The 24,024-nt window shown below is 40.0% G+C and overlaps 1 protein-coding gene across 2 annotated transcripts in view; it reads left to right on the top strand.

Moving 5' to 3' along the window:
• The window catches only part of FBXL17 (F-box and leucine rich repeat protein 17), a 934,277-nt gene that overhangs the window by 907,125 nt on the left and 3,128 nt on the right, over positions 1-24,024 (top strand). For both annotated transcript variants that reach the window (XM_077290006.1, XM_077290031.1), the window contains one exon: positions 3,598-3,740. In XM_077290006.1, coding sequence (XP_077146121.1) covers positions 3,598-3,740 — 143 coding nt within the window. The remainder of the gene's footprint in view (positions 1-3,597; positions 3,741-24,024) is intronic.

Here is a 24,024-nt window from a genome sequence, read left to right as displayed (position 1 = left end):
GTACGCTGAGAACACACGGACCGTACGCTGGTAACACACGGACCGTACGCTGGTAACACACACACACCTATTCAAAACACTTATGATGGACACACAGATGACACACATACTTTTTTCACATACCTGTTTAAACCTGGACGTGCGAATGAGGCCTAAGACACAGTTGATCTGTGCATTTTGTCTGTTTCTTACCTTTAGGTTGCCATGTTTCTGTACATTTGCTTTAATTAGTGTAAAATCCAAGTATTTCTGCTTCAAAAAAAAAATCAGCAGAAAAAAAAAAAAAAGCAGAAGAAATGCAATGATCAGAGCAAATTTCATTTTTGGGCGTATTGCTGTGATCAAAAAATAACAATTCTGATGTTTCAATTATTTTCTGGTTATGGTGCTAATAATACATGTTAATTTTTAAATTATGGTTTTTTTTCTTGAATTTTTCATCTGGGAGCAGGAGAGGAATTAATAACTTCATACTTTATATATTTAAAAAAGTTTTCTTTTTTTTCTATTCTCATTATTTTTTAGTCTTCTTAGGGGAATTAAACTTGCAGTGAAATTGTTCGATATACTGTAATCCTCCAGTATTGCAGTGTGGAGAAGAAATGACTATGTCCTACAGCTAGGCTTCTTGAGAGTACAAAGATGGTGACGATGGGAGCATTCATTAGACTGAATTTAACCAATCGCCACCCCGTGATCACATCACAAGGAAGCTGATGAGCGCCTGATTTCAGCATGTCACAGAGATTGCACAACTTATACGCCACTACTCTGGACTGACAGTGGCATTTAAGTGGTCGAACGGTAGAGATTGGCGGTAGCTGTGATTAGCACAGCTAGATCAGGCGCTGGCCGTATGACACAGTGTGGAGAGAGCTCAGCTCCTGAGCTTACCAAGTACACCCACATCCAACATAGGATGTACCAGTATGTCCCGTATCGGGAAGGAGTGAAATATGGCATGCAGCAATGTTAAGCATTGTGTGACAAATTGGCAAAATAGATGATAGGAAACATTATTAAGAGACTGATTCAGCGCTGGTGATACGTTATAGGGTTAAATCCTGTTGATTCCTTTTTAAATGGTAGACCCCACTCTGTTAGCTATCATTTCACTGACTAGGGGGGGCTCCTTTTGTATTAAGTGTTATTACTTGTTTTATAGATAAGTGACCTGTCCTTGTGTGAAACATAATACTTGTGGGGCAAATATATGTGTGTATATTTGTGTGTGTGTATATATATATACAGTGTATATATATGTGTGTGTATGTATATATATATATATATATATATATATATATATACTTTATCCCTTACTTTACCCTCTTACACTCTCTCTCTCTCTCTCTCTCTCTCTCTCTCTCTCTCTCTCTCTCTCTCTCTCGCTCTCTCTCTCTCTCTATATATATATATATATATATATATATATATATATATATAGTATAATAATATACTGTGTATGCACATATATATAAGTTGAGGACAAAAGAGTATACTGAATATTGATTGTAACATCCATATCTTCATCACACAGGAGACATCTCCCCGTTAAGCTGGTTTTAATATAATGTAATATTTTCCATAAAATACTGTATTAGGATTCTGTGTGTATTAGACGAGGATTGATATAAAAAGTACTTTGTCGAGGCTTTTATGGATTGCTGAGGTTACTGAACTGCTTAAAAATGTAAAATAAACCTGCAGTGGAGGCATTTTTCAGCCAGATTTGATTTTATATGAGGAATCCAGAGCTGAGATTGATGGAAAATCAAGCTTATTGTTGTGGCTGTAAAGACCAGACAGTCTGCAGAAAATTGCAGCACGGGAAGGGTTAAAGCGTGTCATTCTGAAAGTATTCTTTGAAGCGATTTTGCATAGAAGCTTCAGAAATGTCATCCCGTGAAAGCAACCAAGTGTGCCATATTTCAAGGGCATTTTTCACTAGTAATGAGCAGTCACAAAATGTGATTTAATAAATGCTATTTCAACCTTAAGTACCTCGGATATCTAATATTCCGCGAGTAGCGCTGGTGCTGGCCCCATATCGAAACGCCGCAGTCGCTAATGAGATCTTTTTAAGCAATGACATGCTTTGCAAATTGTAACAAAGACGAGTTTACAGAAATTGACGTGGCCAATTATGGAACAAGGTTAATGATCATATTCCTAAGTGAAATAGTTTAATGCTTCTGATATATACTGATTATATCAAATTATAAGGGAGCATAAGCGCGCCTGTCATCATCTCCTTCATTACTATGATGCCTGGCCTCTGTGTACTTGTATGGCTGTTGTCTCTGCTGGTTTAGCTTGTGAATCATGGTAATTTTATTAGCGGACTTTCATCGTTCATCTGGTTATATTTTATACATGTGAATTCCATGCTTCTCGTAGCCGGCAGACAGGAATTTTTAAAACAACACTCGGTTGTGCCATAATCTTATTCATTCTGTCCAAATCAAGGTAATCAATTTGTCATACTTTATCCATGTAAACCCCACTCCTTCTAGTAATATGGGAACATGTTGTGTGTCATAGTCATCCTTCTCAATGTGTAACCAATGCTTAAAAGGCATCTCCACATTAATGTTACGCCCGTTATTTCATTCCGTCATGCCTTAAGTAGACCTGGATTTTTAATTTTTTTTTAACTTCTTACTGTCCTCCAGGCTGCTTTCATTACGCACCACCTTAACGTCCTCCACCTGTACAAAGTAATAGATCAGGAACAGAACGGAGTTTTGTATCTGACCTAAAACGCGTATCAGCCATTACCATATGTTGTAGCCTTTATTTTCAATACATTTTCAACCATAATTTTACATGTTAACAGTTTTTATTTGGTAAACTTTAGCTTGAATGTTTTCTTACTGTTTTCAATAAATTCTTACTTTCCGATTAATTGTCCTGTTGGCAATAATGCGGTATATGTTGTCTTAAAGGGACTGTCCAGCCACTAAAAAATAAAAGTATACTCCAAGACTAGAGTATAATAATAATTTAAGTAATACTCTTTGTACCGGTCAACTGCTGTTCCAATTCCAAACTGTCCAACCCCTTCCACACCCAATTGCCCCTTTATCTCCTGTCCCGTCTGGATGGAAATGTAACTGATGTAGCCAATCCGTTTCTATAGGGGTCACATATTTCTCCCTGCTATTGCTAGTGATTGGCTGCAGCAGTGACATGTCCTCCTAAAGGAGGTAAACAAACTGTCTCTCCTCTTTTTCATTAGCATAGAAGGTGATGTGACCACTGCAGCTAATGATTGTCTGCAGCAGTTAAACATTGTAATTGTAAGCTGCAGTTACATGTCCAAACAATGTGTAGAGAGTAGAGACCAGCAACGGACAGCTAAACATTGGAATTGGTTTTATGGTTAGTGTCTGTACTTTGCTCAATTCATTAGGTTGTCTCTCATAGGACACAATGGAGACAAATGGGAAAAATTGCAAAAATAAAATTTGGTTAAAATTGTATGAAACTGCATTTGTAGCCCCGAAATTTAAAAATAATTTTTGTTACATGTAATGACTGAAGCTTCTTAGTGCATTTATCATTTTATTTACAGTTATGTTTATTTGCTCCCTACAGCTTTGATAGCCATCGGTCGATACAGCACTACTATAGAAACCGTGGACGTGGGATGGTGTAAAGAGATTACTGACCAAGGAGCCACATTGATTGCACAGAGCAGCAAATCTATACGGTATCTTGGCTTGATGAGATGTGATCAGGTAAGATTACGTATGTTTAATGGATAGTTTGCTCCGTGATATATTGATACTGTCTTACTGTCTAAATCACTCATAAATCTTTGGTCATGTTGTTTACTTGAATTTGAAATTGTCATAATAATTGCCATATAAACACTCCAACAATATTTTTTTTGTGTGTGTTAATGCATGTATATAGAGCTTTTTTATGTTTTTAAATACCTGCCATTTAGCACAAGGTCATTGTTGATAGCTTAGACTAAGGGCTCGTGAAGATGACCGTAATATTCGGATGATTGCTATCCTTCGTTTTGACAGAGCACTTGTTCCCATGATATTCTGTGGGGTTATGCACATGTCTGATTTTATTCCACAAACGGAGCCAGTACTGGGGAAAAAAATCCCTGCATGTCAGAGTTATATCTCATATTTAGATCGCACTCAGCCATGCAATTCAGTGAGTCCATGGAAACCGCCGGACTGCACTTGGATGATATGTGAGTGCAGTCCAATTCCTGCTCACAGACAGAAAAGAGAAAATAAGAGAATGTTTTCCTCATCCGAGAGAATCGGTTCACACTATGCTCACACTGTGATCAAACTTTGCATAATCAGCCTAGTCCGGTTCTCTCATATGAGAGAATACACGGTCGTCTGCAAAACAGATGAGAATACAACATGCTCTGAGTCTCATGGTCTGGAAACATGGATCCGGTTTTAACATTAATGTGTGTGTGGATCATAAATACTCTATGGGTCTAATGTAACTCTAATGTAACTGAATGGAATATGCAATTTTAAAAATTTAAATCATACATATCTTTCCCCCCCCAAAAAAAGTATAAAAGAATGGTCTTGCTGTCCTCATGGCCCACAACAAGGTAAAACTGGTTTTGCTGCACTTAGCAGATTAATCTGTGTAGAAACTGTACCAATTTTCCTTCTATGTAACTTGTCATCTACGCATTTTTAGTGGGCAATTCCTCATAATAAGCATCCTGCTAGTATTGCAGGTGCTGATCCTTCCATTCTGTGACTTACAGCATAAATGGCTGATACCATGGTCCACTTGCATGCCACCCCTGAACTGAAAGTGTGATAATCAAGTATCAGACAGGATAATAGAAGCTGTGAGGCAAAGGCCGACCTTCAAATCCTGTTATTCATCTCTGCTGAAAGTGGATTATTCTTGACAACAGGCAGTGGACACAATAGTGATGTTCCTATGACGTGTGCTAAACCGGCAAACTATTCTTTCTTTCCTTTTATGTATAAATGCACAAAGCGAAAATATTTCTTCAGGTGTCTCCTCTTTTTATTACACTGCTCAAAAAAATAAAGTGAACACTAAAATATCACATCCTAGATATCACTGATTGAAATATTTCAGTTGCAAATTTTTATTCATTACATAGTGGAATGTGTTGAGAACAATAAAACATAAAAATGGTTAATGTAAATCAATATGAATATCCCATGGAGGTCTGGATTTGGAATGATACTCAAATCAAAGTGGAAAATCAAATTGCAGGCTGATTCAACTTGAGTGGAAATGCCTCAAAACAAGGAAATGATGTTCAGTTGTGTGTGTGTGTTGCCTCCATGTGCCTGTATGACCTCCCTACAATGCCTGAGCATGCTCCTGATGAGGTGGCGGATGGTCTCCTGAGGGATCTCCTCCCAGACCTGAACTAAAGCATCCACCAACTTCTGGACAGTCTGTGGTGGAATGTGACGTTGGTGGATGGTGCGATACATGATGTCCCAGATGTGTTCAATCGGATTCAGATCTGGGGAACGGGCGGGCCAGTCCATAGCTTCAATGCCTTCATCTTGCAGCCACATGAGGTCTGGCATTGTCCTGCATTAGGAGGAGCCCAGGGCCATCCGCACCAGCATATGGTCTCACGAGGTGTCTGACGATCTCATCTCGGTACCTAATGGCAGTCAGGCTACCTCTGGCGAGCACATGGAGGGCTGTGCCGCCCTCCAAAGAAATGACACCCCACACCGTTACTGACACACTGCCAAAACCGGTCATGCTGAAGGATGTTGCAGGCAGCAGATCGCTCTCCACGGCGTCTCCAGACTCACATCTGTCACATGTGCTCAGTGTGAACCTGCTTTCATCTGTGAAGAGCACAGGGCACCAGTGGCGAATTTGCCAATCCTGATGTTCTGTGGCAAATGCCAAGCATCCTGCACTGTGTTGGACTGTGAGCACAACCCCCAATTGTGGACGTCGGGCACTCAGACCATCCTCATGGAGTCTGTTTCTAACCATTTATGCAGACACATGCACATTTGTGGCCTGCTGGAGGTCATTTTGCAGGGCTCTGGCAGTGCTCCTCCTGTTCCTCCTTGCACAAAGGCTGAGGTAGCGGTCCTGTTGCTGGGTTGTTGCCCTCCTATGGCCCCCTCCACATCTCCTGGTGTACTGGCCTGTCTCCTGGTAGCGCCTCCAGCCTCTAGACACTACGCTGGCAGACACAGCAAACCTTGCCACAAGCTAGCATTGATGTGCCATCCTGGATGAGCTGCACTACCTGAGCCACTTGTGTGGTTTGTAGAGTCCGTCTCATGCTACCACCAGTGTGAAAGCACAACCAACATTCAAAAGTGACCAAAACATCAGCCAGAAAGCATTGGTACTGAGATGTGGTCTGTGGTCCCCACCCGCAGAACCACTCCTTTATTGAGTGTGTCTTGATAATTGCCAATAATTTCCATCTGTTGTCTATACCATTTGCACAACAGCATGTGAAATTGATTGTCAAACAGTGTTGCTTCCTAAGTGGACAGTATGATTTCACAGAAGCTTGATTTACTTGGCGTTATATTCTGTTGTTTAAGTGTTCCCTTTATTTTTTTGAGCAGTGTAGTTTTCTCCTACCTCTCTGTCTTTTAAAAATTGAAACAACATATTAAAGAAGTCGTCACTTGTAGTTCACCATCTGGGTAAATATATGTTGCGTTCTAAAGAATTGCCATAGACAATCTGGTCTCATAGAGTCCAGCACACTTTGTCCATCTTTATCTTGCATTATCAGCCGCAGCCTCAAACAAGACTTTCCAACTGATCATAAAAACCCACTGCTAGAGCCAGAACCTTACAAGTTTTATTCATCCGTCCTATAAGTGGTCATCAATAGAATTGCTAACCATGAAAAATTCTTCATACAACTTTAATGCGTCTCTATCAGTGTTGTTCTGTCTGCTTAATGCTGGCAAGTATTAGTGCAGCGAATACAAATGCTCGACAGAAAAAACAATTAGGATGGCAAATTAGCCAAACAGCATCAACATGCCATCTGCGAGATGTATGAGTGTAATTAAAGAACGACAAATATTTCCATAAAAACACAAGATATCTCTACTTTTCGCTAAGATAATCTTCTCACTGCTGCGTAATTTGTATAATAATTCTTTGACGGTTTCACTTGCATATTTCAGCTTTATTAAGGTTCTTTTTTCCATTGGGTAATAAGCTTCCATAAACTGGTATTAAGAAGAAAAGAAATGTGCACGCCGCACTTTAGTGACAGTTAAAGCAGAGGCCTACAAGGGTAATTGGCTCTGTCTAAACATGGTGTAATTTGTTTGTGCCTACACATTTATCTACGGTTTTAACGATTTCTTTTTTGCTCATCATTCTTGTGATGAATAATTGAGTACATAATCATATTTAAAGTATTTCTCAGGTAGACTTTGTTTGCCACCGTAGCCAATTACGGAACACAGGCTTTGCAGAACCACGAGTGCAACTATTGTACTGTACAAATTGAATATTTTGCAATCAACGGACATAAAAAATAAAAAAAGCAAAAATGAGGCTTATCTCACAACAGAAGTTTTCCTTTTTTTATTTTTCTTAGACCTTAATTTTTATGAACAAACTGCATAATACACAAAAGACACCAAAAAAAGATGACAACAAAGCCTAGTTGCACAGAAATTGGCATGTAGAAAATGAGCAGTGCTTTGTGGTACACATAAATGGAAAAAGATAAATAACAGTGGATCATTTTAAGAAGTTCTATTTTAGAATTTTTATTTTTTTTTCTTAAAAGTTGGCTGAGCAAAAGTCAATTTAGATGAGGAAAAACTCAAGCATAAAAGAAAAAAATAAATTGAAGGAGTGAAAGTTCATAAGAGAAAAATGAGCGAATGTGGAGTCCAAAAACTAGAAGTACAAAGTACCATCTCTCATCAAGATGTTTTCAGAGTATACATATCTGACTGCTACAAAGCTATAAAATATAGTGTTCATGTGCACCAAAGGAAACATACATAAATCTTTATTGGACATAACATAATGGAATTATATAAAACAGGGCCACAGAGGGTAATGAATATTACATTAACAGGGAAAAGTGGATGAATGCAAAAAATGAATCCTACAAAATAATGATAATAGTGTAATACTAAAAGTAGTAATATACAGGATTGATATGGACATATATAGGTGAATCATGTATCAATGTTATAACTATGCAATGCATATTAGAAGATACAGAATAGATTATTATGTCACCTATATATTAATAAACAGCAAATGAAGATATATGACAAATTAGTAAAGTGCATGTGCTATAAATACATAGACGGATAAGTAAATTGCATGTGCGATACAGGTCACTTAATAATATCCAAAGAAATGAAGGCATAAATTACACCAATATAGGTAGAAAAAACAAAGTGCATGTGCTGTGTAATATGAAAATATACTTTACTTCATAACAGTGCTGATAATAATTAACATTTCTCCATACAGGTAGTACTAAGTCCATGCCGAAAAATAGCTCATTAGTCCCTGTGATGGTGTTATCCTCAACGCATGTTTTGTCTGCTTTCTATTGGGATTGGAGGCATTTTGGGGTATAAAAGTGGAGGGGTGAATGAATATGTGATTTCTGATTTTTTAAACTTTACAGAGTACCATCTATCCTAAATATGTTTTCTGAGTATACATATTTAACTACAACCCATTAACAAGATAAAGAGAGTGCATTTCTTACTGGTTGCTGTTATTTTTTTGAGCACACTAACAATATTAAAGGGCCACTGTCACCCCCTCCAGCCGTTATAAACTAAAAGACTGGAGGGGGGTGACAGTGGCCCATTAAGCTTAATTCAACTTCTCTCTCACATTCAGTTGAGTAGGGCTACGCTGAAGTTCCAGGCACAACTACACAACTATACCTACAAAGATAAATATAAATTGCAATGTCCCCTTTATTAACATAATTTGTGAGGTCCAGTGGGTTAGACCTCCCCCAGTCACACATTAATGGTTTATATATTATATAATATCTAGATGTGTTTCCCTTAGTCAGTTTAGCTGCTGACTACATCACAAAATGTTGTTTTTTTAAAAAAAAACATTTTTTATTAAAAATACGATAAAGCAGAACAGTTTCTGCATGTGGAATAGTGCAGGTGTTAGCTGGGTGCTCTGCTATAGGAGACAACAGAGTAGAGAAGGGAGGAAAAATGTATCCTAATGTTTTTTTCTGACCTTCATGACAAGTAGTAAAACAAATAGTAATAATAAGTAAAAAAAAAAAAAATTAAAAAAACAAATGCAATGAGAATAAACACAAACTTTACTTTAATAGCATAAAAAAGAACATTCGATGAGCAAGCGCTAAGTAGTGCTTGCTAGTTAGAAAACAGTTTTTTTTTCCCCTCTACTTGTCACCGGGTTTTTGTTACTTCATCTGAGAGCATTTTAATGTAGGAAAAGAGACCCTGATTCCAGTGATGTCACTTGGTTTACTGGGTGCAGCAGATGTGACCCAATTAGAGCTTTTAGATATAGTTGGGCTGAGAACGGTAACCCCGCCAGCACCAGGCTCTGTACATTGTCTATTGACAGTGAGCTGCTTATCACTGGAGGGGGTGTGGTCGGACCTCTTGGTAAGAGGGAGCTAGCCTGGGCAGTGATAACCTTCTGGTGATAAATAGTGATCAGTGAGTGTACTCGTTGCTCGGGTTTTCCTGAGCACGCTCGGGTGACCTCCGAGTATTTGTTAGTGCTCGGAGATTTAGTTTTCATCACCTCAGTTGCATGATTTACGGCTTCCAGATATGCTGAATACATGTGAGGAATGCCTGTTTGTTAGGGAATTCCCACATGTATTCAGCTTATTTGGAAGCCGTAAATCATGCAACTGAGGCGATGAAAACTATATCTCTGAGCAATAACAAATACTCGGGGGTCACCCTCGGGAAAACGAGTATAATCGCTCATCACTAGTGATAAACCATTCATTGTATGGAAACAACAGCACACAGCCTAAGAAGTGACACATACCTGAAATTTGTGTCCCAGTCCCTACCTAATGCTGTCCTCAGATTGCATAGCAAAAAACTGCTGACAGATTCCCTTTAATGACTAAATACTTGTTAAAACAATGATGTATCAGAACCTAAGCAAATGACCATGGTGCGTTAATTGTTGCTGGTCTTTGCTATTCACATAGTGCAAAGTTTACATGCTTAGTATTAGAACAGCCATGCTACGCAATTTGCTTATGGCGCCATGTCTTTATGCATTACTTGTGTGCTAGCTGTTCTGTTGGTTGCGGCCACTATACATTTTGATATGTTGAAGATTCTTTATTCCTAGAAATGTTTTATTTTCCAAGCTGTAGAAATAGTGATTTAAGTGTACAGCTCAGATTCTGCTTCTTTTTCAAGATTATTGTTTCCATATAATATACCAAGTATGGTATTTATTTATTTTTTTATTACATCTCAAATTTAGAATTTTAAGAAGCGCTATTAACACTAACCATATAGTATAATATGATCCTCCTTTTTATTCAAGTGAAGGATAATAAATATATTACAAACCACTCAATCATCCCACAACTATCAAATACAACATTAAACAAAAGAAGAACAGTTTCTCCCTGCCTGGGTATCTTTGACTAATTAGTTTTCTCTTTTGCTTATTCTATTAGGAACCAGCTGTTGCCAGTGTTGGGGTTTAATCATTACGATACTCTCTGGCCTTTCTTTTATAGCACGTTCACAGAAATGTATAAAAGATACATTGGCTCACTGTATTCCACTTCTAAGAAGCTTCAAGTCATTGTGGACTGAACACGCAAGCCTTGAATTATATAAAAACATATAGCAAAAAATAGATTTTGGATCGTTATTACTATGATACTCTTTATGACCAAACCTCCGTGGAATTTCTTTGATATGAGGTTGACATGAATTAGAATTTCACAAGCGTCTTGAGTCCTCCCAGAGAAGATCAGAGAGGATTCTGCGCTGGGTGAAGGGCTGCTCTGTTTGATTCCATTGATTACCCAACTGCCTTCAGGCTATGGGACATAGTAGAGGCAGAGAGTTATTGATCCAAATGATGAAAATAAAATGAATTCATTTCTCATCAAACTGCTATTGTTACAGCTTTTTTTTTCCAGTTCCACATAGTAACCAGCATGGCGGAAGAGAACATTGCTCATTGCCTGGAATAAAAGACAGTTTTGTTTTGCATGCTAAATGTAAATGTCAATTTCCAAATAATATGTCTGTGCAATCCTAATCATTGCTATTACAAACAGTCTTTGAAAAGCCATTAGGAGTACCATACAAAACTTTTAATTTTATCTTTTTATGTGAAATCATTGTTTATTTTCTCAGCAATTAGAGACACTGGTTAATTAAACAGCATGCTTCCTCCCCTAGGCATGATATGTAGCACACCCCAACCCGTAAAAAGCCTTAGCTAATAATCCTAAATTAATAAGAACTATTAAAATCGGGTTATATTTAGTGACACTTGACCTATGTACTGTTTTAGGTGTTACCGGTATTTTATGTTTTGTTATTGTAACAAGAGTTGCAATATAATAATTAGTGGTTCTATTTGTAATTGTGAGCATTGAACTTTATTTGACATTTTTAGATGATTTCGGGAGCCTAATTCAGAATAAGTTCGGAGGGTTTAATTAATGGAAATTTGGATTAACTTGTCATGGAATAATAATGAGAATAGAGAATGAAGATTTGATTTATTTCTGAAACTAACCGTAACCAGCCTTACAAAATGTTGCTTGCACCATGTGGACCAGGATAGATGTCAGAAGTCATATTGTTCATACGAGTATTTTAAGGTGTTGGCCTTCCTTCCTTTCCTGTTAGTGCAACTTCCATCACAAGTTGACCATCACTGTTCTTTAAAAAATGGCTGCTGACAGTAGAGCTTGTGACCTAACCAGTCCATCAGTGTCTTCCAATAGAAAAGCAGCTTTCTAATGTAAAGTACATTTGCAGGAGGCTGATGGATTAGAATGTCACATGTTCCTCTATCCACAGTTTGATAAGGATTGGAATGGTCACATGCTCCTCTACCCACAATTTGTTAAGGATTGGAATGGTCACATGTTCCTCTATACACAGTTTGATAAGGATTGGAATGATCACATGCTCCTCTATCCATAGTTTGATAAGGATTGGAATGATCACATGCTCCTCTACCCACAGTTTGATAAGGATTGGAATGGTCACATGCTCCTCTATCCACAGTTTGATAAGTATTGGAATGGTCACATGCTCCTCTACCCACAGTTTGATAAGGATTGGAATGGTCACATGCTCCTCTATCCACAGTTTGATAAGGCTCATATGGTGAGGTGGATTCAAAATGCCGAAGGTCAGGGTGAACACACAGACGAAGGGCTATGGCACAGCAGGCTGGATTTGCCCGATGGTGCATAAAACAGAACGATTCAGCACACCATGCTGACATGTGTAGCAGAACACATCGGAAGACACAGCCAGGCGGAATAGTCAAGCACAGGAATTGAGGATGTAATCAGTCCAGGAATAACAGTAGTAATATGATCTATTCCACAGGACATTTTTGTAATGTTTACAGCAGATGAAGGGTTAATAGCACTGGCAACAGAGATAATAAGGTAAACTTGTTTATGGTGAAGATACATGCTCATGCAGGATCTTTTAAAGAGTGAGCAAGTCCAGCCACCAGTTCGCTATCCTTACAACAGACAAAGGCTTGATTCACAGGTCTGAGCCAGACATTTGCAGAGAAGATAGCCAGTTGGAAGAACTGATGAGGCTACTTTAAAAGCGCAGGACAACTGAACCTCTACATAAATGAGTACACCCCTTTTAAACAGTAAGATTTTAATAACTGAACACGAGGATAATTTCCCAAATTTGACCAAGATTGAGTTTCATACAACATTTTTTTTAACCCATAACAAGAAAGTAAGGTTAATATAACTTTCAACACAAAATCTTCATTTTTACATCAACTAATTTGAGTAAGACTGAATACACCCCATATCAGAAACAACTGCACCTAGTATTTTGTATGACCTCCATGATTTTCAGGGCCAAACCCTCTCCTCTAGGCATGGAATGAACAGGATGGCAAAATATTGCAACATCTATTTTTTTCCATTCTTCAAGGAGGTCCTCTTTTAGAGCCTGAATTCTGGATGCAGAGTGCGGCTCAACTTTTCGGAATTCCCCATAGGAGTTCCATTGAGTTCAGATCAGCGGACAGAAATGCAACAGTGGCTTTAAAGAAGTACCCCCATCAAAGTTTTTATCCTCTTAAAATATTGCAGTCATCATATTATATGGCACTGTATACTTACAATTGCTCATTTTGCCTTTCTACCCAGTGAATTATTTTCTTTTCTCTGCTCTATGTAGAAACAGGAAGTGTCTTTCCCTGCACAAATCATTCCCCTCTTCAATTCCTGACCAAGCTGCTCCCTCCTCCCCTTGCCAGGGACTTTTGCAGTGACTTATGACTTATGGAGGCAAAATTGACTTCTTGTTTCTACATAGAGCTTGGAAGCATTTAGATAGTCAATTTTTAATTATGTCATGTCATAGACCTAATGGAAAAGAGAAGAATGAACTGGGAAGAAGAACAAAATGAGCAATTGTAAGTACACAGTGCTATATAACATGATGATTGCAATATATTAAGAGGATAAAAACTTTGATGTGAGTGATTCTTTAAATGTGTGTTTGGATATTTTTCATATTGGCAAAATGCATGTCTACCAAGGACACGGAGCGATGTTAGCATCTTCTCTTTCAATATAGAGCAGTACATTTGTGAATTCGTGATACCATTGATGAAAAAACTCGAAGACACCAGCAGTACTTATGCATCCCCAAATAAGGACACTGCCACCACCATGTTTTACTGTAGGCATCATGCATCTTTCTTTCTACTCCTCACCTTTGCGACACCTTACAGTTTTGAAGCCATCAGTTCCATGAACTCTTATCTTGGTCTCATCACTCCACAGTATAGAGTCCCAGTAGTCTTTATATTTTTCAGCATGGGCCCTGGCAAATTGTAGGCTGTCCTTTTTGTGCATGGGAATTAGGTGAGATTTTCTTCGTGGACAACACCCATGAATGCCAATCCTCTGCACTGTACTTTCTCTCAATATTGTGTTGTTGGAAGCACTTATCCTGGATTGGCTTTCTACTTCTTGGAAAAACTGGAATGAACTTGCATGTCATTTTCTTCATACCTTCTCATCAGAAGACACTGATTAGGTGTTAATTTCTGTGGTCGACCTGTACATTTCTGTGAAATGGTTGTAGTTACATCTTTGTTAAATTTTTGTATTCCTTATCATAGATAAGTAAAGCTTTTCTGATCTTCTTGTCACCTTTCTTGTGTAAAGAATTTATTTCTCAGGCCTTATGACATTTCTCTTCCATGTAGTGCCATTGCTGACAGCATAAAATGTAAAGGGATTTTCTTTAACCCCTTCAATACCGATGACATATTTACATAATCTGCTGTGTCCCTGCCTTTGATACGGACTCACATGCTGGGCCTAAATCTTTCCCCGCACTTAATAGCTGATGGGTTGTTATGACAGTCAGGAATCTGCTAAAGACCATGGGGAATTTTTTTCCTATTTCCACATACGCCTATATGGATGAAACATTTTTAAAAAATGTATGGCTCTTGGAAGATGGGGAGGAAAAAATGAAAATCACCTGGGGTGATGGAATTTAGTGCCCCTTTTATAGTTAACGGTCTGCTGGAAACTTGTTTAAAACCCCTTCACGACATGCGCCGTACTAGTACGGCGCATGTCGTGTCTCCCCTTTTGATGTGGGCTCCGGCGCTGAGCTCACATCAAAATCGTGACATGTCAGCTGTTTTGTACAGCTGACATGTGCGCGCAATAGCGGCAGATGGAATTGTGATCCACCCGCCGCTATTAACTAGTTAAATGCCTTTGTCAAACGCGGTATTTAACTACCGCTTCCGGCCATCGGGCCGAAAATGCGCGCATCACATGTGATCAGGGGTCAGTGATGCGTCGGCATAACAACCAGAGGTCTCCTTGAGACCTCTATGGTTGTTGATCCTGGCTTGCTGTGAGTGCCACCCTGTGGTCTGCGCTCATAGCAAGCATGTAATTCAGCTGCATGGGAGCGATATGATGATCGCTCCTATGTAGCTGAGCCGATCCAGTTGTGCCAGCTTCTAGCCTCCCATGGAGGCTATTGAAGCATGGCAAAAAATATGAAAAAATAAAAAAAATAAAAGTTTAAATCACCCCCTTTCGCCCCATTCAAAATAAAACAATAAAAAAAATCAAACATACACATATTTGGTATCGCCACTTTCAGAATCGCCTGAACTATCAATTAAAAAAAGGATTAACCTGATTGCTAAACGGCATAGCGAGAAAAAATTAAAACCGCCAGAATTACGGGTTTTTTTTTGGTCGCCGCAACATTGCATTAAAATGCAATAACGGGCGATCAAAACAACGTATCTGCACAAAAGTGGTATCATTAAAAACGTCATCTCGGCACACAAACAATAAGCCCTCACCTGACCTGAGATCCCGAAAAATGGAAACGCTACGGGTATCGGAAAATGGCGCCTTTTTTTTTTTTAAGCAAAGTTTGGAATTTTTTTTCGTCACTTAGATAAAAAATAACCTAGACATGTTTGGTATCTATGAACTCGTAATGACGTGGATAATCACAATGGCAGGTCAGTTTTAGCATTTAGTGAACCTAGCAAAAAAGCCAAGCAAAAAACCAGTGTGGGATTGCACTTTTTTTTGCAATTTCACCACACTTGGAATTTTTTTCCCGTTTTCTAGTGCAAGACATGGTAAATCCAATGGTGTCGTTCAAAAGTACAACTCTTCCCGCAAAAATAAGCCCTCACATGTCCATATTGACGGAAAAATAAAAAAGTTATGGCTCTGGGAAGGAGGGGAGCGAAAAACGAAAACAGAAAAACGAAAAAGGGCTGCGTCTTGAAGGGGTTAATAAGTAATTAGACTTATCTGTTGAGTTCTTGTTAGTTAGAATTAGAAACTTTAGCTTTGCGCCTAAGACTTTCATTGGGGTGTACTCCTTTTTCCAACATGGTCTTGAATGCGTTTGTTAAGAAAACTACTTTTTTGGTTAGGCAAATCAACAAAACTTGTTTGCAATTAACGGCACACATTTGTGGGCGTCTTTTGTAGTATGGTATCCCAGAGACATTGTTGATTCTGAAAAGAAACAAAAAAGGTTTTCTGACAAATCTGTTGAGGTATATTTATTCTCATCAATGTAACTGAGAGGGCCACCCTTGAGTGATGACAATACTGGAGTTCACCAGGCAGCCTGTGAAACCCAGTGTGGACCACAGCAAAGGAAGGCGACCATAGGGAGACAGAGCAGGGGCCAGTGCTGAAGCCAGGACAGGTGCATTACACAGCTATTTAATGAATAGAATGGCTGGTTAGTTTGTGAGGAAAGCTGAACTAACAAGAGAAAGTGTCAAACCACTTTAAAGCCTATGGAGACCTTCAACTTAGTGGTTAGCTAATGTTGAAAAAATAAAAAAAGTTGTTTTAATTTCAGTCTTCAATCATCAACCATGCATTAATATTAAACGTTCTGATAATAATGACCTGTTATTAATTTCAGACCTTTCTCATGTGAGTATCTCTCTCCCAGTAAAATCCTGAATATGAGGTCTTTGTGTCCAAGGTGCTGTTGTTTTAAATAGCTTTCGTGTATCAGAACAGCCTTATTCTTGGAGTGATTTCTATTTCTACAGCTGATGAAGGACATTGTCCTTTCTTTAATATCTACAGCCTGAGTGAGCTGCCCTCCCTAATAACTTAAATGCTTTCCCAACTCTCCTCTGTGGTGTGCTATGTACAACTACCTCTCCCCTTCCTGCTTCTATTTCTAACAATTCAAAGAGTGAACAAAAGCATATAACGACTAAGACCGACATACCGTCGAAATACGTCAGTCAACATTATGCTACTGTCTCCTGCTTGATATGTACATGGAATTTTATTGAAGATTAAATAAAGGATTTAAAAAAATCTACCAGTTTGTTCTTCGCTCTTTGAATGATTTACTTGCAGAATCGGACAAGCTGCTGTGTATTTCAACTTCATATGGTGAGCAAATATATCCGACTGGGGAATGGTGACCATACATGTGCTGTGACACTTCTATTTCTAATACTGAGAGAAGGCAAGAAGTGAGTAGGGAGATCTGGTGTAGATAGGAACAATATGCTGTTCTAGCTGTCAAGGAGCAGCCTAGCCAGCCATTCAAAGGAGTTACAACAACACTGTTTAAAGGGAACCTGTCACCTGAATTTGGCGGGACCAGTTTTGGGTCATATGGGACGGGTTTTTGGGTGTTTGATTCACCCTTTCCTTACCCGCTAGCTGCATGCTGGCCGCAATATTGGATTGAAGTTCATTCTCTGTCCTCCGTAGTACATGCCTGCACAAGGCAATATCCCTGGTCAGAGTCTGCTTCAGATGATTGACAGGTCTAACTATATGTACACACATGGAAGAGACCTTTCAGTCAACTAGAGTGGGGAGAATCCTGGGACCATATCAGACTCATCTAGTCTCCCTGTGGTCCCTGGACAGATTTTCAAACAATGTTTTCTCTGAAATGTTGCAGTACTTCAGAGAAGAGCGTACCCATTGTTTGGGCAGCATGAATCAACAGTTTCCCTTCAGGCTCTGAGCAGATGGCATTTTTTTATTCTCTCCTCTATATCCATATACTGAGTTTCATACTACCATGCAGGAAATCAGATCCTCTGGGTAATAACTTTGGTGCACCAAGCTGTCCTCTGCTCTTCTGTCATTGTGATCTGGACTCATAACTTTGCAGATTTCAGCCTATAGCACAATCATTTAACACACAAACATTGTGGGAAAATTAACTATTTTACTTGGGACATAAAACAACCATGATGTGCATAATCACAACATGGATGATTACAGGAAGAAACTGGACACAAACAAACCTAAAAGGTCACACAATATAGTCTAGAACACCGCACCATCTGCTGTCTTTTAATGATAATCCCTCCAGATCATAACCATGCGGTGTTGTATATTCTAACAATTGGCGTGGAAAAACCACCTCATCACTTTTTTGGGCTTTTCTGAACGCCTTGAAAGATAAAGCTCACTGATGGCTAATAATTAGTAAAACTATTTATTGGTGATATTGCACTTCAAGACATTTGTAAAATGCCTTAATGCAAGGGACTAGTCCATTAAATATGGAAGTGAGGTGGACGACAAGCAGATGTGCATCTACGCCTCTATTGAAGGTTAAAATAAAAAAATTGCCAAAAGTATCCTGGTGAATAAAATGCATAGCATATCACAGTTCATAATCGAAAACCTATAGTGGTTCTCTTAATAGTTTTCTGCTCTACATCTGATGTATTTGCAAGTACAATTATATTCCTACACGTTGTAAAGGGTGATGATGCTAACATGCCGATTTTACACCTCTACACAGACCTTAAGGCAACCGCAGATGGCACCTTTACAGAGCATTTGCCACAGATCACTTGTATCTCGTTTGTCTTTACTTTTATTTATTTTGACTTTTGATTTAATCTTGCCCAATGGTTAAAATATGTTCAGATCCTGTCCATTCTCCGAAGGCTAAATTGTAGCAATTTTCCTAAATGAAATCCTCAAATGAATATATATTCTAATAGTTGCAATTGGACGGATGATGTCTAAGAATTGTTGCCATCCACTTCAAATATGTTCCATGAAAAATAGAAAAAAATGTTAAATATCCAAAGTGCTCGAGTTTTAGCTTAACCCCGGACCTCTGTGCTGTATCACTTTGTATATCAGCCAACAACTTGAAAATGTCATGATGAAAGCGAGTGCGTACACAAGCTGAGATTCATTGCGCATTGATCCCCTGCATCACACCAGGATTGTGCAATGGCAGTAATTGAAGTAATCATCTCTGTTGGATGCTGGGTCTTTATGTTTAAGCTAAACAATAATTGGAAAGCATTTCTTTAAAAGTGCATATGTTTGTAAGCATTTCTATAAACTGCCATGCTGCAAAGAATAAAATAATATATATGATCTACATATTGTGATATCCAGCAGGGATCTGCATCACGCTCTTAAATACGTTGCTTTTTTAAAGCACTAATTGTTTTTATAGATGTCTGTTATATCTGGTAATAGCATTATTGCACTATATACAGTAGAATACTTAGGAAGCACACTGACACATGGATCTATTAATACCTTAGTCAGTGCCATAGTGTGACCTTTAGATCATTCATGGAAAGTGGATGGCTTTTGTGGGACACAAAAAATGCAGAGATAAATATCCATTTTTGTTTCTATCCACTAATGTAAGACATGTTTTATACAAGTAAAAATGTTTATGAGCAAAATAACATAGCATAAAGGAAGCTAGCTGAAGGTATTTATATGTCATGATTTTATGTGGTTTTCATAAGCACTTTTATGCATGGATCTAAAAATTTGTCTTAAATATATATAATTCTTGTCTATTGTCCTACTGCTTAAATGCTTCCCATTTTATTATTTTTTTTAAATTCGGTATAGTCAAATACTAGGCAGCATGTAAACTAAGTAAATTATTATTATTATTATTATTATTATTTATTGTTATAGCGCCATTTATTCCATGGCGCTTTACAAGTGAGGAGGGGTATACATAATAAAAACAAGTACAATAATCTTGAACAATACAAGTCATAACTGGTACAGTAGGAGAGAGGACCCTGCCCGCGAAGGCTCACAATCTACAAGGGATGGGTGAGGATACAGTAGGTGAGGGTAGAGCTGGTCATGCAGCGGTTTGGTCGATCGGTGGTTACTGCAGGTTGTAGGCTTGTCGGAAGAGGTGGGTCTTCAGATTCTTTTTGAAGGTTTCGATGGTGGGCGAGAGTCTGATGTGTTGTGGTAGAGGGTTCCAGAGTAGGGGTGATACGCGAGAGAAATCTTGTATACGATTGTGGGAAGAGGAGATAAGAGGGGAGTAGAGAAGGAGATCTTGTGAGGATCGGAGGTTGCGTGTAGGAAAGTACCGGGAGATGAGGTCACAGATGTAAGGAGGAGACAGGTTGTGGATGGCTTTGTACGTCATGGTTAGGGTTTTGTACTGGAGTCTCTGGGCAATGGGGAGCCAGTGAAGGGATTGACAGAGGGGAGAGGCCAGAGAATAGCGGGGGGACAGGTGGATTAGTCGGGCAGCAGAGTTTAGAATAGATTGGAGGGGTGCGAGAGTGTTTGAGGGGAGGCCACAGAGCAGGAGGTTGCAGTAGTCAAGGCGAGAGATGATGAGGGCATGGACTAGGGTTTTTGCAGATTCTTGGTTGAGGAATGAACGGATTTGTGCAATATTTTTGAGTTGAAGTCGGCAGGAAGTGGAAAGGGCTTGGATATGTGGTTTGAAGGAGAGATCAGCGTCAAGGATAACCCCGAGGCAGCGAGCTTGTGGGACTGGGGAGAGTGGGCAGCCATTTACTGTAATGGATAGGTTCGTTGGGGGTGTCACGTGAGATGGGGGAAAGATGATTAATTCTGTTTTGTCCATATTAAGTTTCAGAAATTTAGCGGAGAAGAAGGATGAAATAGTGGACAGACATTGAGGGATTCTGGTTAGTAGGGAGGTGATATCTGGTCCAGAGATGTAGATCTGTGTGTCATCAGCATAGAGGTGATACTGAAAGCCATGAGATTCTATGAGCTGTCCCAGGCCAAAGGTGTAAATGGAGAAGAGCAGGGGCCCAAGGACTGAACCTTGTGGGACTCCGACAGAGAGGGCGAGGTGAGGAGGTGGTGTGTGAGTGGGAGACGCTGAATGTCCGGTCTGTTAGGTATGATGAGATCCAGGATAGGGCCAAGTCTGTGATGCCAAGGGATGAGAGGGTCTGTAATAATAGGGAATGGTCCACTGTGTCAAAGGCAGCCGACAGGTCGAGGAGGAGGAGAACAGAGTAGTGTCGCTTGCTCTTGGCGGTTAAGAGGTCATTGGTGACCTTAGTTAGCGCAGTTTCAGTGGAATGGTGTGACCGGAAGCCAGATTGTAAGCGGTCAAAGAGGGAGCAAGAAGAGAGATGGGAGGACAGTTCAAGGTAGACGTGTTGTTCCAGTAGTTTTGAGGCATAGGGGAGAAGTGATATAGGGCGATAGCTAGATACAGAGGATGGGTCAAGAGAGGGCTTTTTGAGGATAGGTGTGATGGAGGCATGTTTAAAGCTTGAGGGGAAAACACCAGTTGTTAGTGATAGGTTGAAGAGATGGGTTAGGGTTGGGATGAAGATTGTGGTGAGGTTTGGGATGAGGTGGGATGGGAGCGGGTCAAGTGCACAGGTGGTGAGATGCGATCTTGAGAGTAGAGTGGCGAGTTGATCTTCTGTAATGGTGGAGTAGTTGGTTTTGGAGGTGGAGGGTAGGGAAGTTGGGAGGAAGGGCTCTGGGGCTTGTTGACCAAAACTGTCTCTGATGTTATCAATCTTCTGCTTGAAGAATGAGGCAAAGTCTTCAGCAGAGATAAGTGAGGAGGGAGGAGGTGCTGGGGGACGGAGGAGAGAATTGAAGGTGTTGAATAACTGTTTAGGGTTGTGAGACAGGGAGGATATGAGAGATGAGAAGTAGGTTTGTTTAGCTGTGGCGAGTGCGGTCTTGAAAGTAGTGAGGGACTGTTTGAATGCGATTAAGTGGTCGTTGGAGTGGGATCTTTTCCATCTGCGCTCAGCAGCCCTGGAAGCTCGCCTCAGTTCTTTGGTCAGGCTGGTGTGCCAGGGCTGTCTGTTGATTTTGCAAGCTTTGGTATGTGTAAGTGGGGCAGCAGATTCCAAAGCTACAGCTATTGTGGTGTTATATAGAGAGGCAGCGTCATCCGCATTGTGTATGGAACTTATGTCTGTGAGAGGGAGGAGGGATTCAGAGAATGAATGTAGGTCAAGATGTTTAAGATTTCTGCGAGGGTGTGAAAGTTTGTGGGGTGGAGAGGGAAGAGAATGTGAGAAGGTTGTGGTCAGAGAGAGGAAGAGGTGAGTTAGAGAGGTTAGATAGGGAGCAGAGGCAGGTGAAGATGAGGTCCAGTGTGTGACCATCTTTGTGAGTGGCTGCAGAAGACCATTGAGTGAGGCCGAAGGAGGAAGAGAGAGATAGAAGTTTAGTGGCAGCTGAGAGGGAAGTGTCAATGGGGATGTTGAAATCGCCCATGATGATAGTGGGGATGTCTGCAGAAAGGAAATGAAGTAGCCAGGTGGTGAAGTGGTCAAAGAAGATGGTGGCTGGCCCTGGGGGGCGGTAAATGACAGCCAGTTGGAGGTTGGAGGGGGAGTAGATGCGCACAGAGTGCACCTCAAAGGAAGGGAGGGTAACAGAGGGTGGCAGTGGGATTGGGGTGAAGGAGCAGTTATCTGACAGGAGAAAACCAACTCCTCCACCATGCTTGCTGCTGGGGCGGGGTGTGTGAGAAAGGTGGAAGCCACCGTAAGAGTGCAGCAGGAGAGGCTGTGTCAGAAGGGGTGAGCCAGGTTTCGGTGATGGCGAGGAAGGAAAGTTTGGTAGTAACAAAAAGATCATGGATGTAGGAAAGCTTGTTACAGACAGAGCGAGCGTTCCACAGAGCTCCTGTTAGTGGGACTGGGGAAGCGGGGGCTGGGCGAATGGGTATAAGGTTAGAGAGGTTACGGAAGTTTGTGATGGAGCGTGGATGGGAGGTAGAAATGACTGTGGGAATGTGGTGAGGAGGACCAGGATTTGGAGAGATATCACCAGCAGTGAGAAGGAGCAGAGATAGTGTTAGCAGGTGGGAGCAGGAGAGAGCGTGAGGGGGCTGCCTGTGCTTTGAGACAGAAGATTGTATGTTAAGGAACAGTTCTGAGGAGGAGGTGAGATGGATGGGGAGGATTGAAGAGGAGATGAACAGTTCCTTACTTGGTGTGGGGATTGGGGGAGGTAGCAGAAAGTGAAAGACTATAGGGGTAAAAGTGACAACAAACAGAAACATTGTTTGCAGTGACTGGCCAGTTACCTTCAGTTCCCTTCAGGTTCAATTCAGGTTTTAATTCTAATGTAATCCACACTTTTAGAACACACTTCTAGAAATCACACTGCAGACTGAAGTCTAGCAGACTTGTGCTATGCAATATATGGAAAACTAAGTGCGTTCAGGTGTGGAGCAGAGAGGAGTGGTCTCTGCTCATCTTGGTCAGAGAATTAAGGGTGGACCAGATGCATACAATGAGTAAGTAAATGTAATGATTAATTATTATTTAATTCTAGATACACTTAGTAGAGTAACATAAACTTAAATTTATACATAACATACAGTGAAGAGAAGATAATTATTTGATCCCCTACTGATTTTGTAAGTTTGCCCACTGACAAAGACATGAACAGTCTATAATTTAAGGGTAGGTTAATTTTAACATTGAGAGATAGAATATCAAAAAAAAAATACAGAAAATCACATTGCATAAATTATATAAATTTATTTGCATTTTGCAATGAGAAGTAAGTATTTCATCCCTCTGGCAAACAAGACTTAATACTTGGTGACAAAACCCTTGTTGGCATGCACAGCAGTCAGACATTTTGTTGTAGTTGATGAATGAGGTTTGCGCACATGTCAGAAGGAATTTTGGTCCACTCTTTGCAGATCATCTCTAAATCATTAAGATTTTGAGGCTGTTGCTTGGCAACTCGGAGCTTCAACTCCCTCCAAAAGTTTTCTATGGGATTAAAGTCGGAGACTGGCTAGGCCACTCCATGACCTTAATGTGCTTCTTTTTGAGCCACTCCTTTGTTGCCTTGGCTATATGTTTTGGGTCATTGTCTTGCTGGAAGACCCAGGAACAATCCATTATTAATGTACTGGCTAAGGGATGGAAGTTGTCACTCAAGATTTTATGGTACATGGCTCCATCCATTCTCCCATTGATGCGGTGAAGTAGTCCTCT

This window comes from Ranitomeya variabilis, chromosome 1, assembly GCF_051348905.1.
Source record: "Ranitomeya variabilis isolate aRanVar5 chromosome 1, aRanVar5.hap1, whole genome shotgun sequence".
Taxonomy (NCBI): Eukaryota; Metazoa; Chordata; class Amphibia; order Anura; family Dendrobatidae; genus Ranitomeya; species Ranitomeya variabilis.
This window is presented reverse-complemented; position numbering and strand designations above follow the sequence as displayed.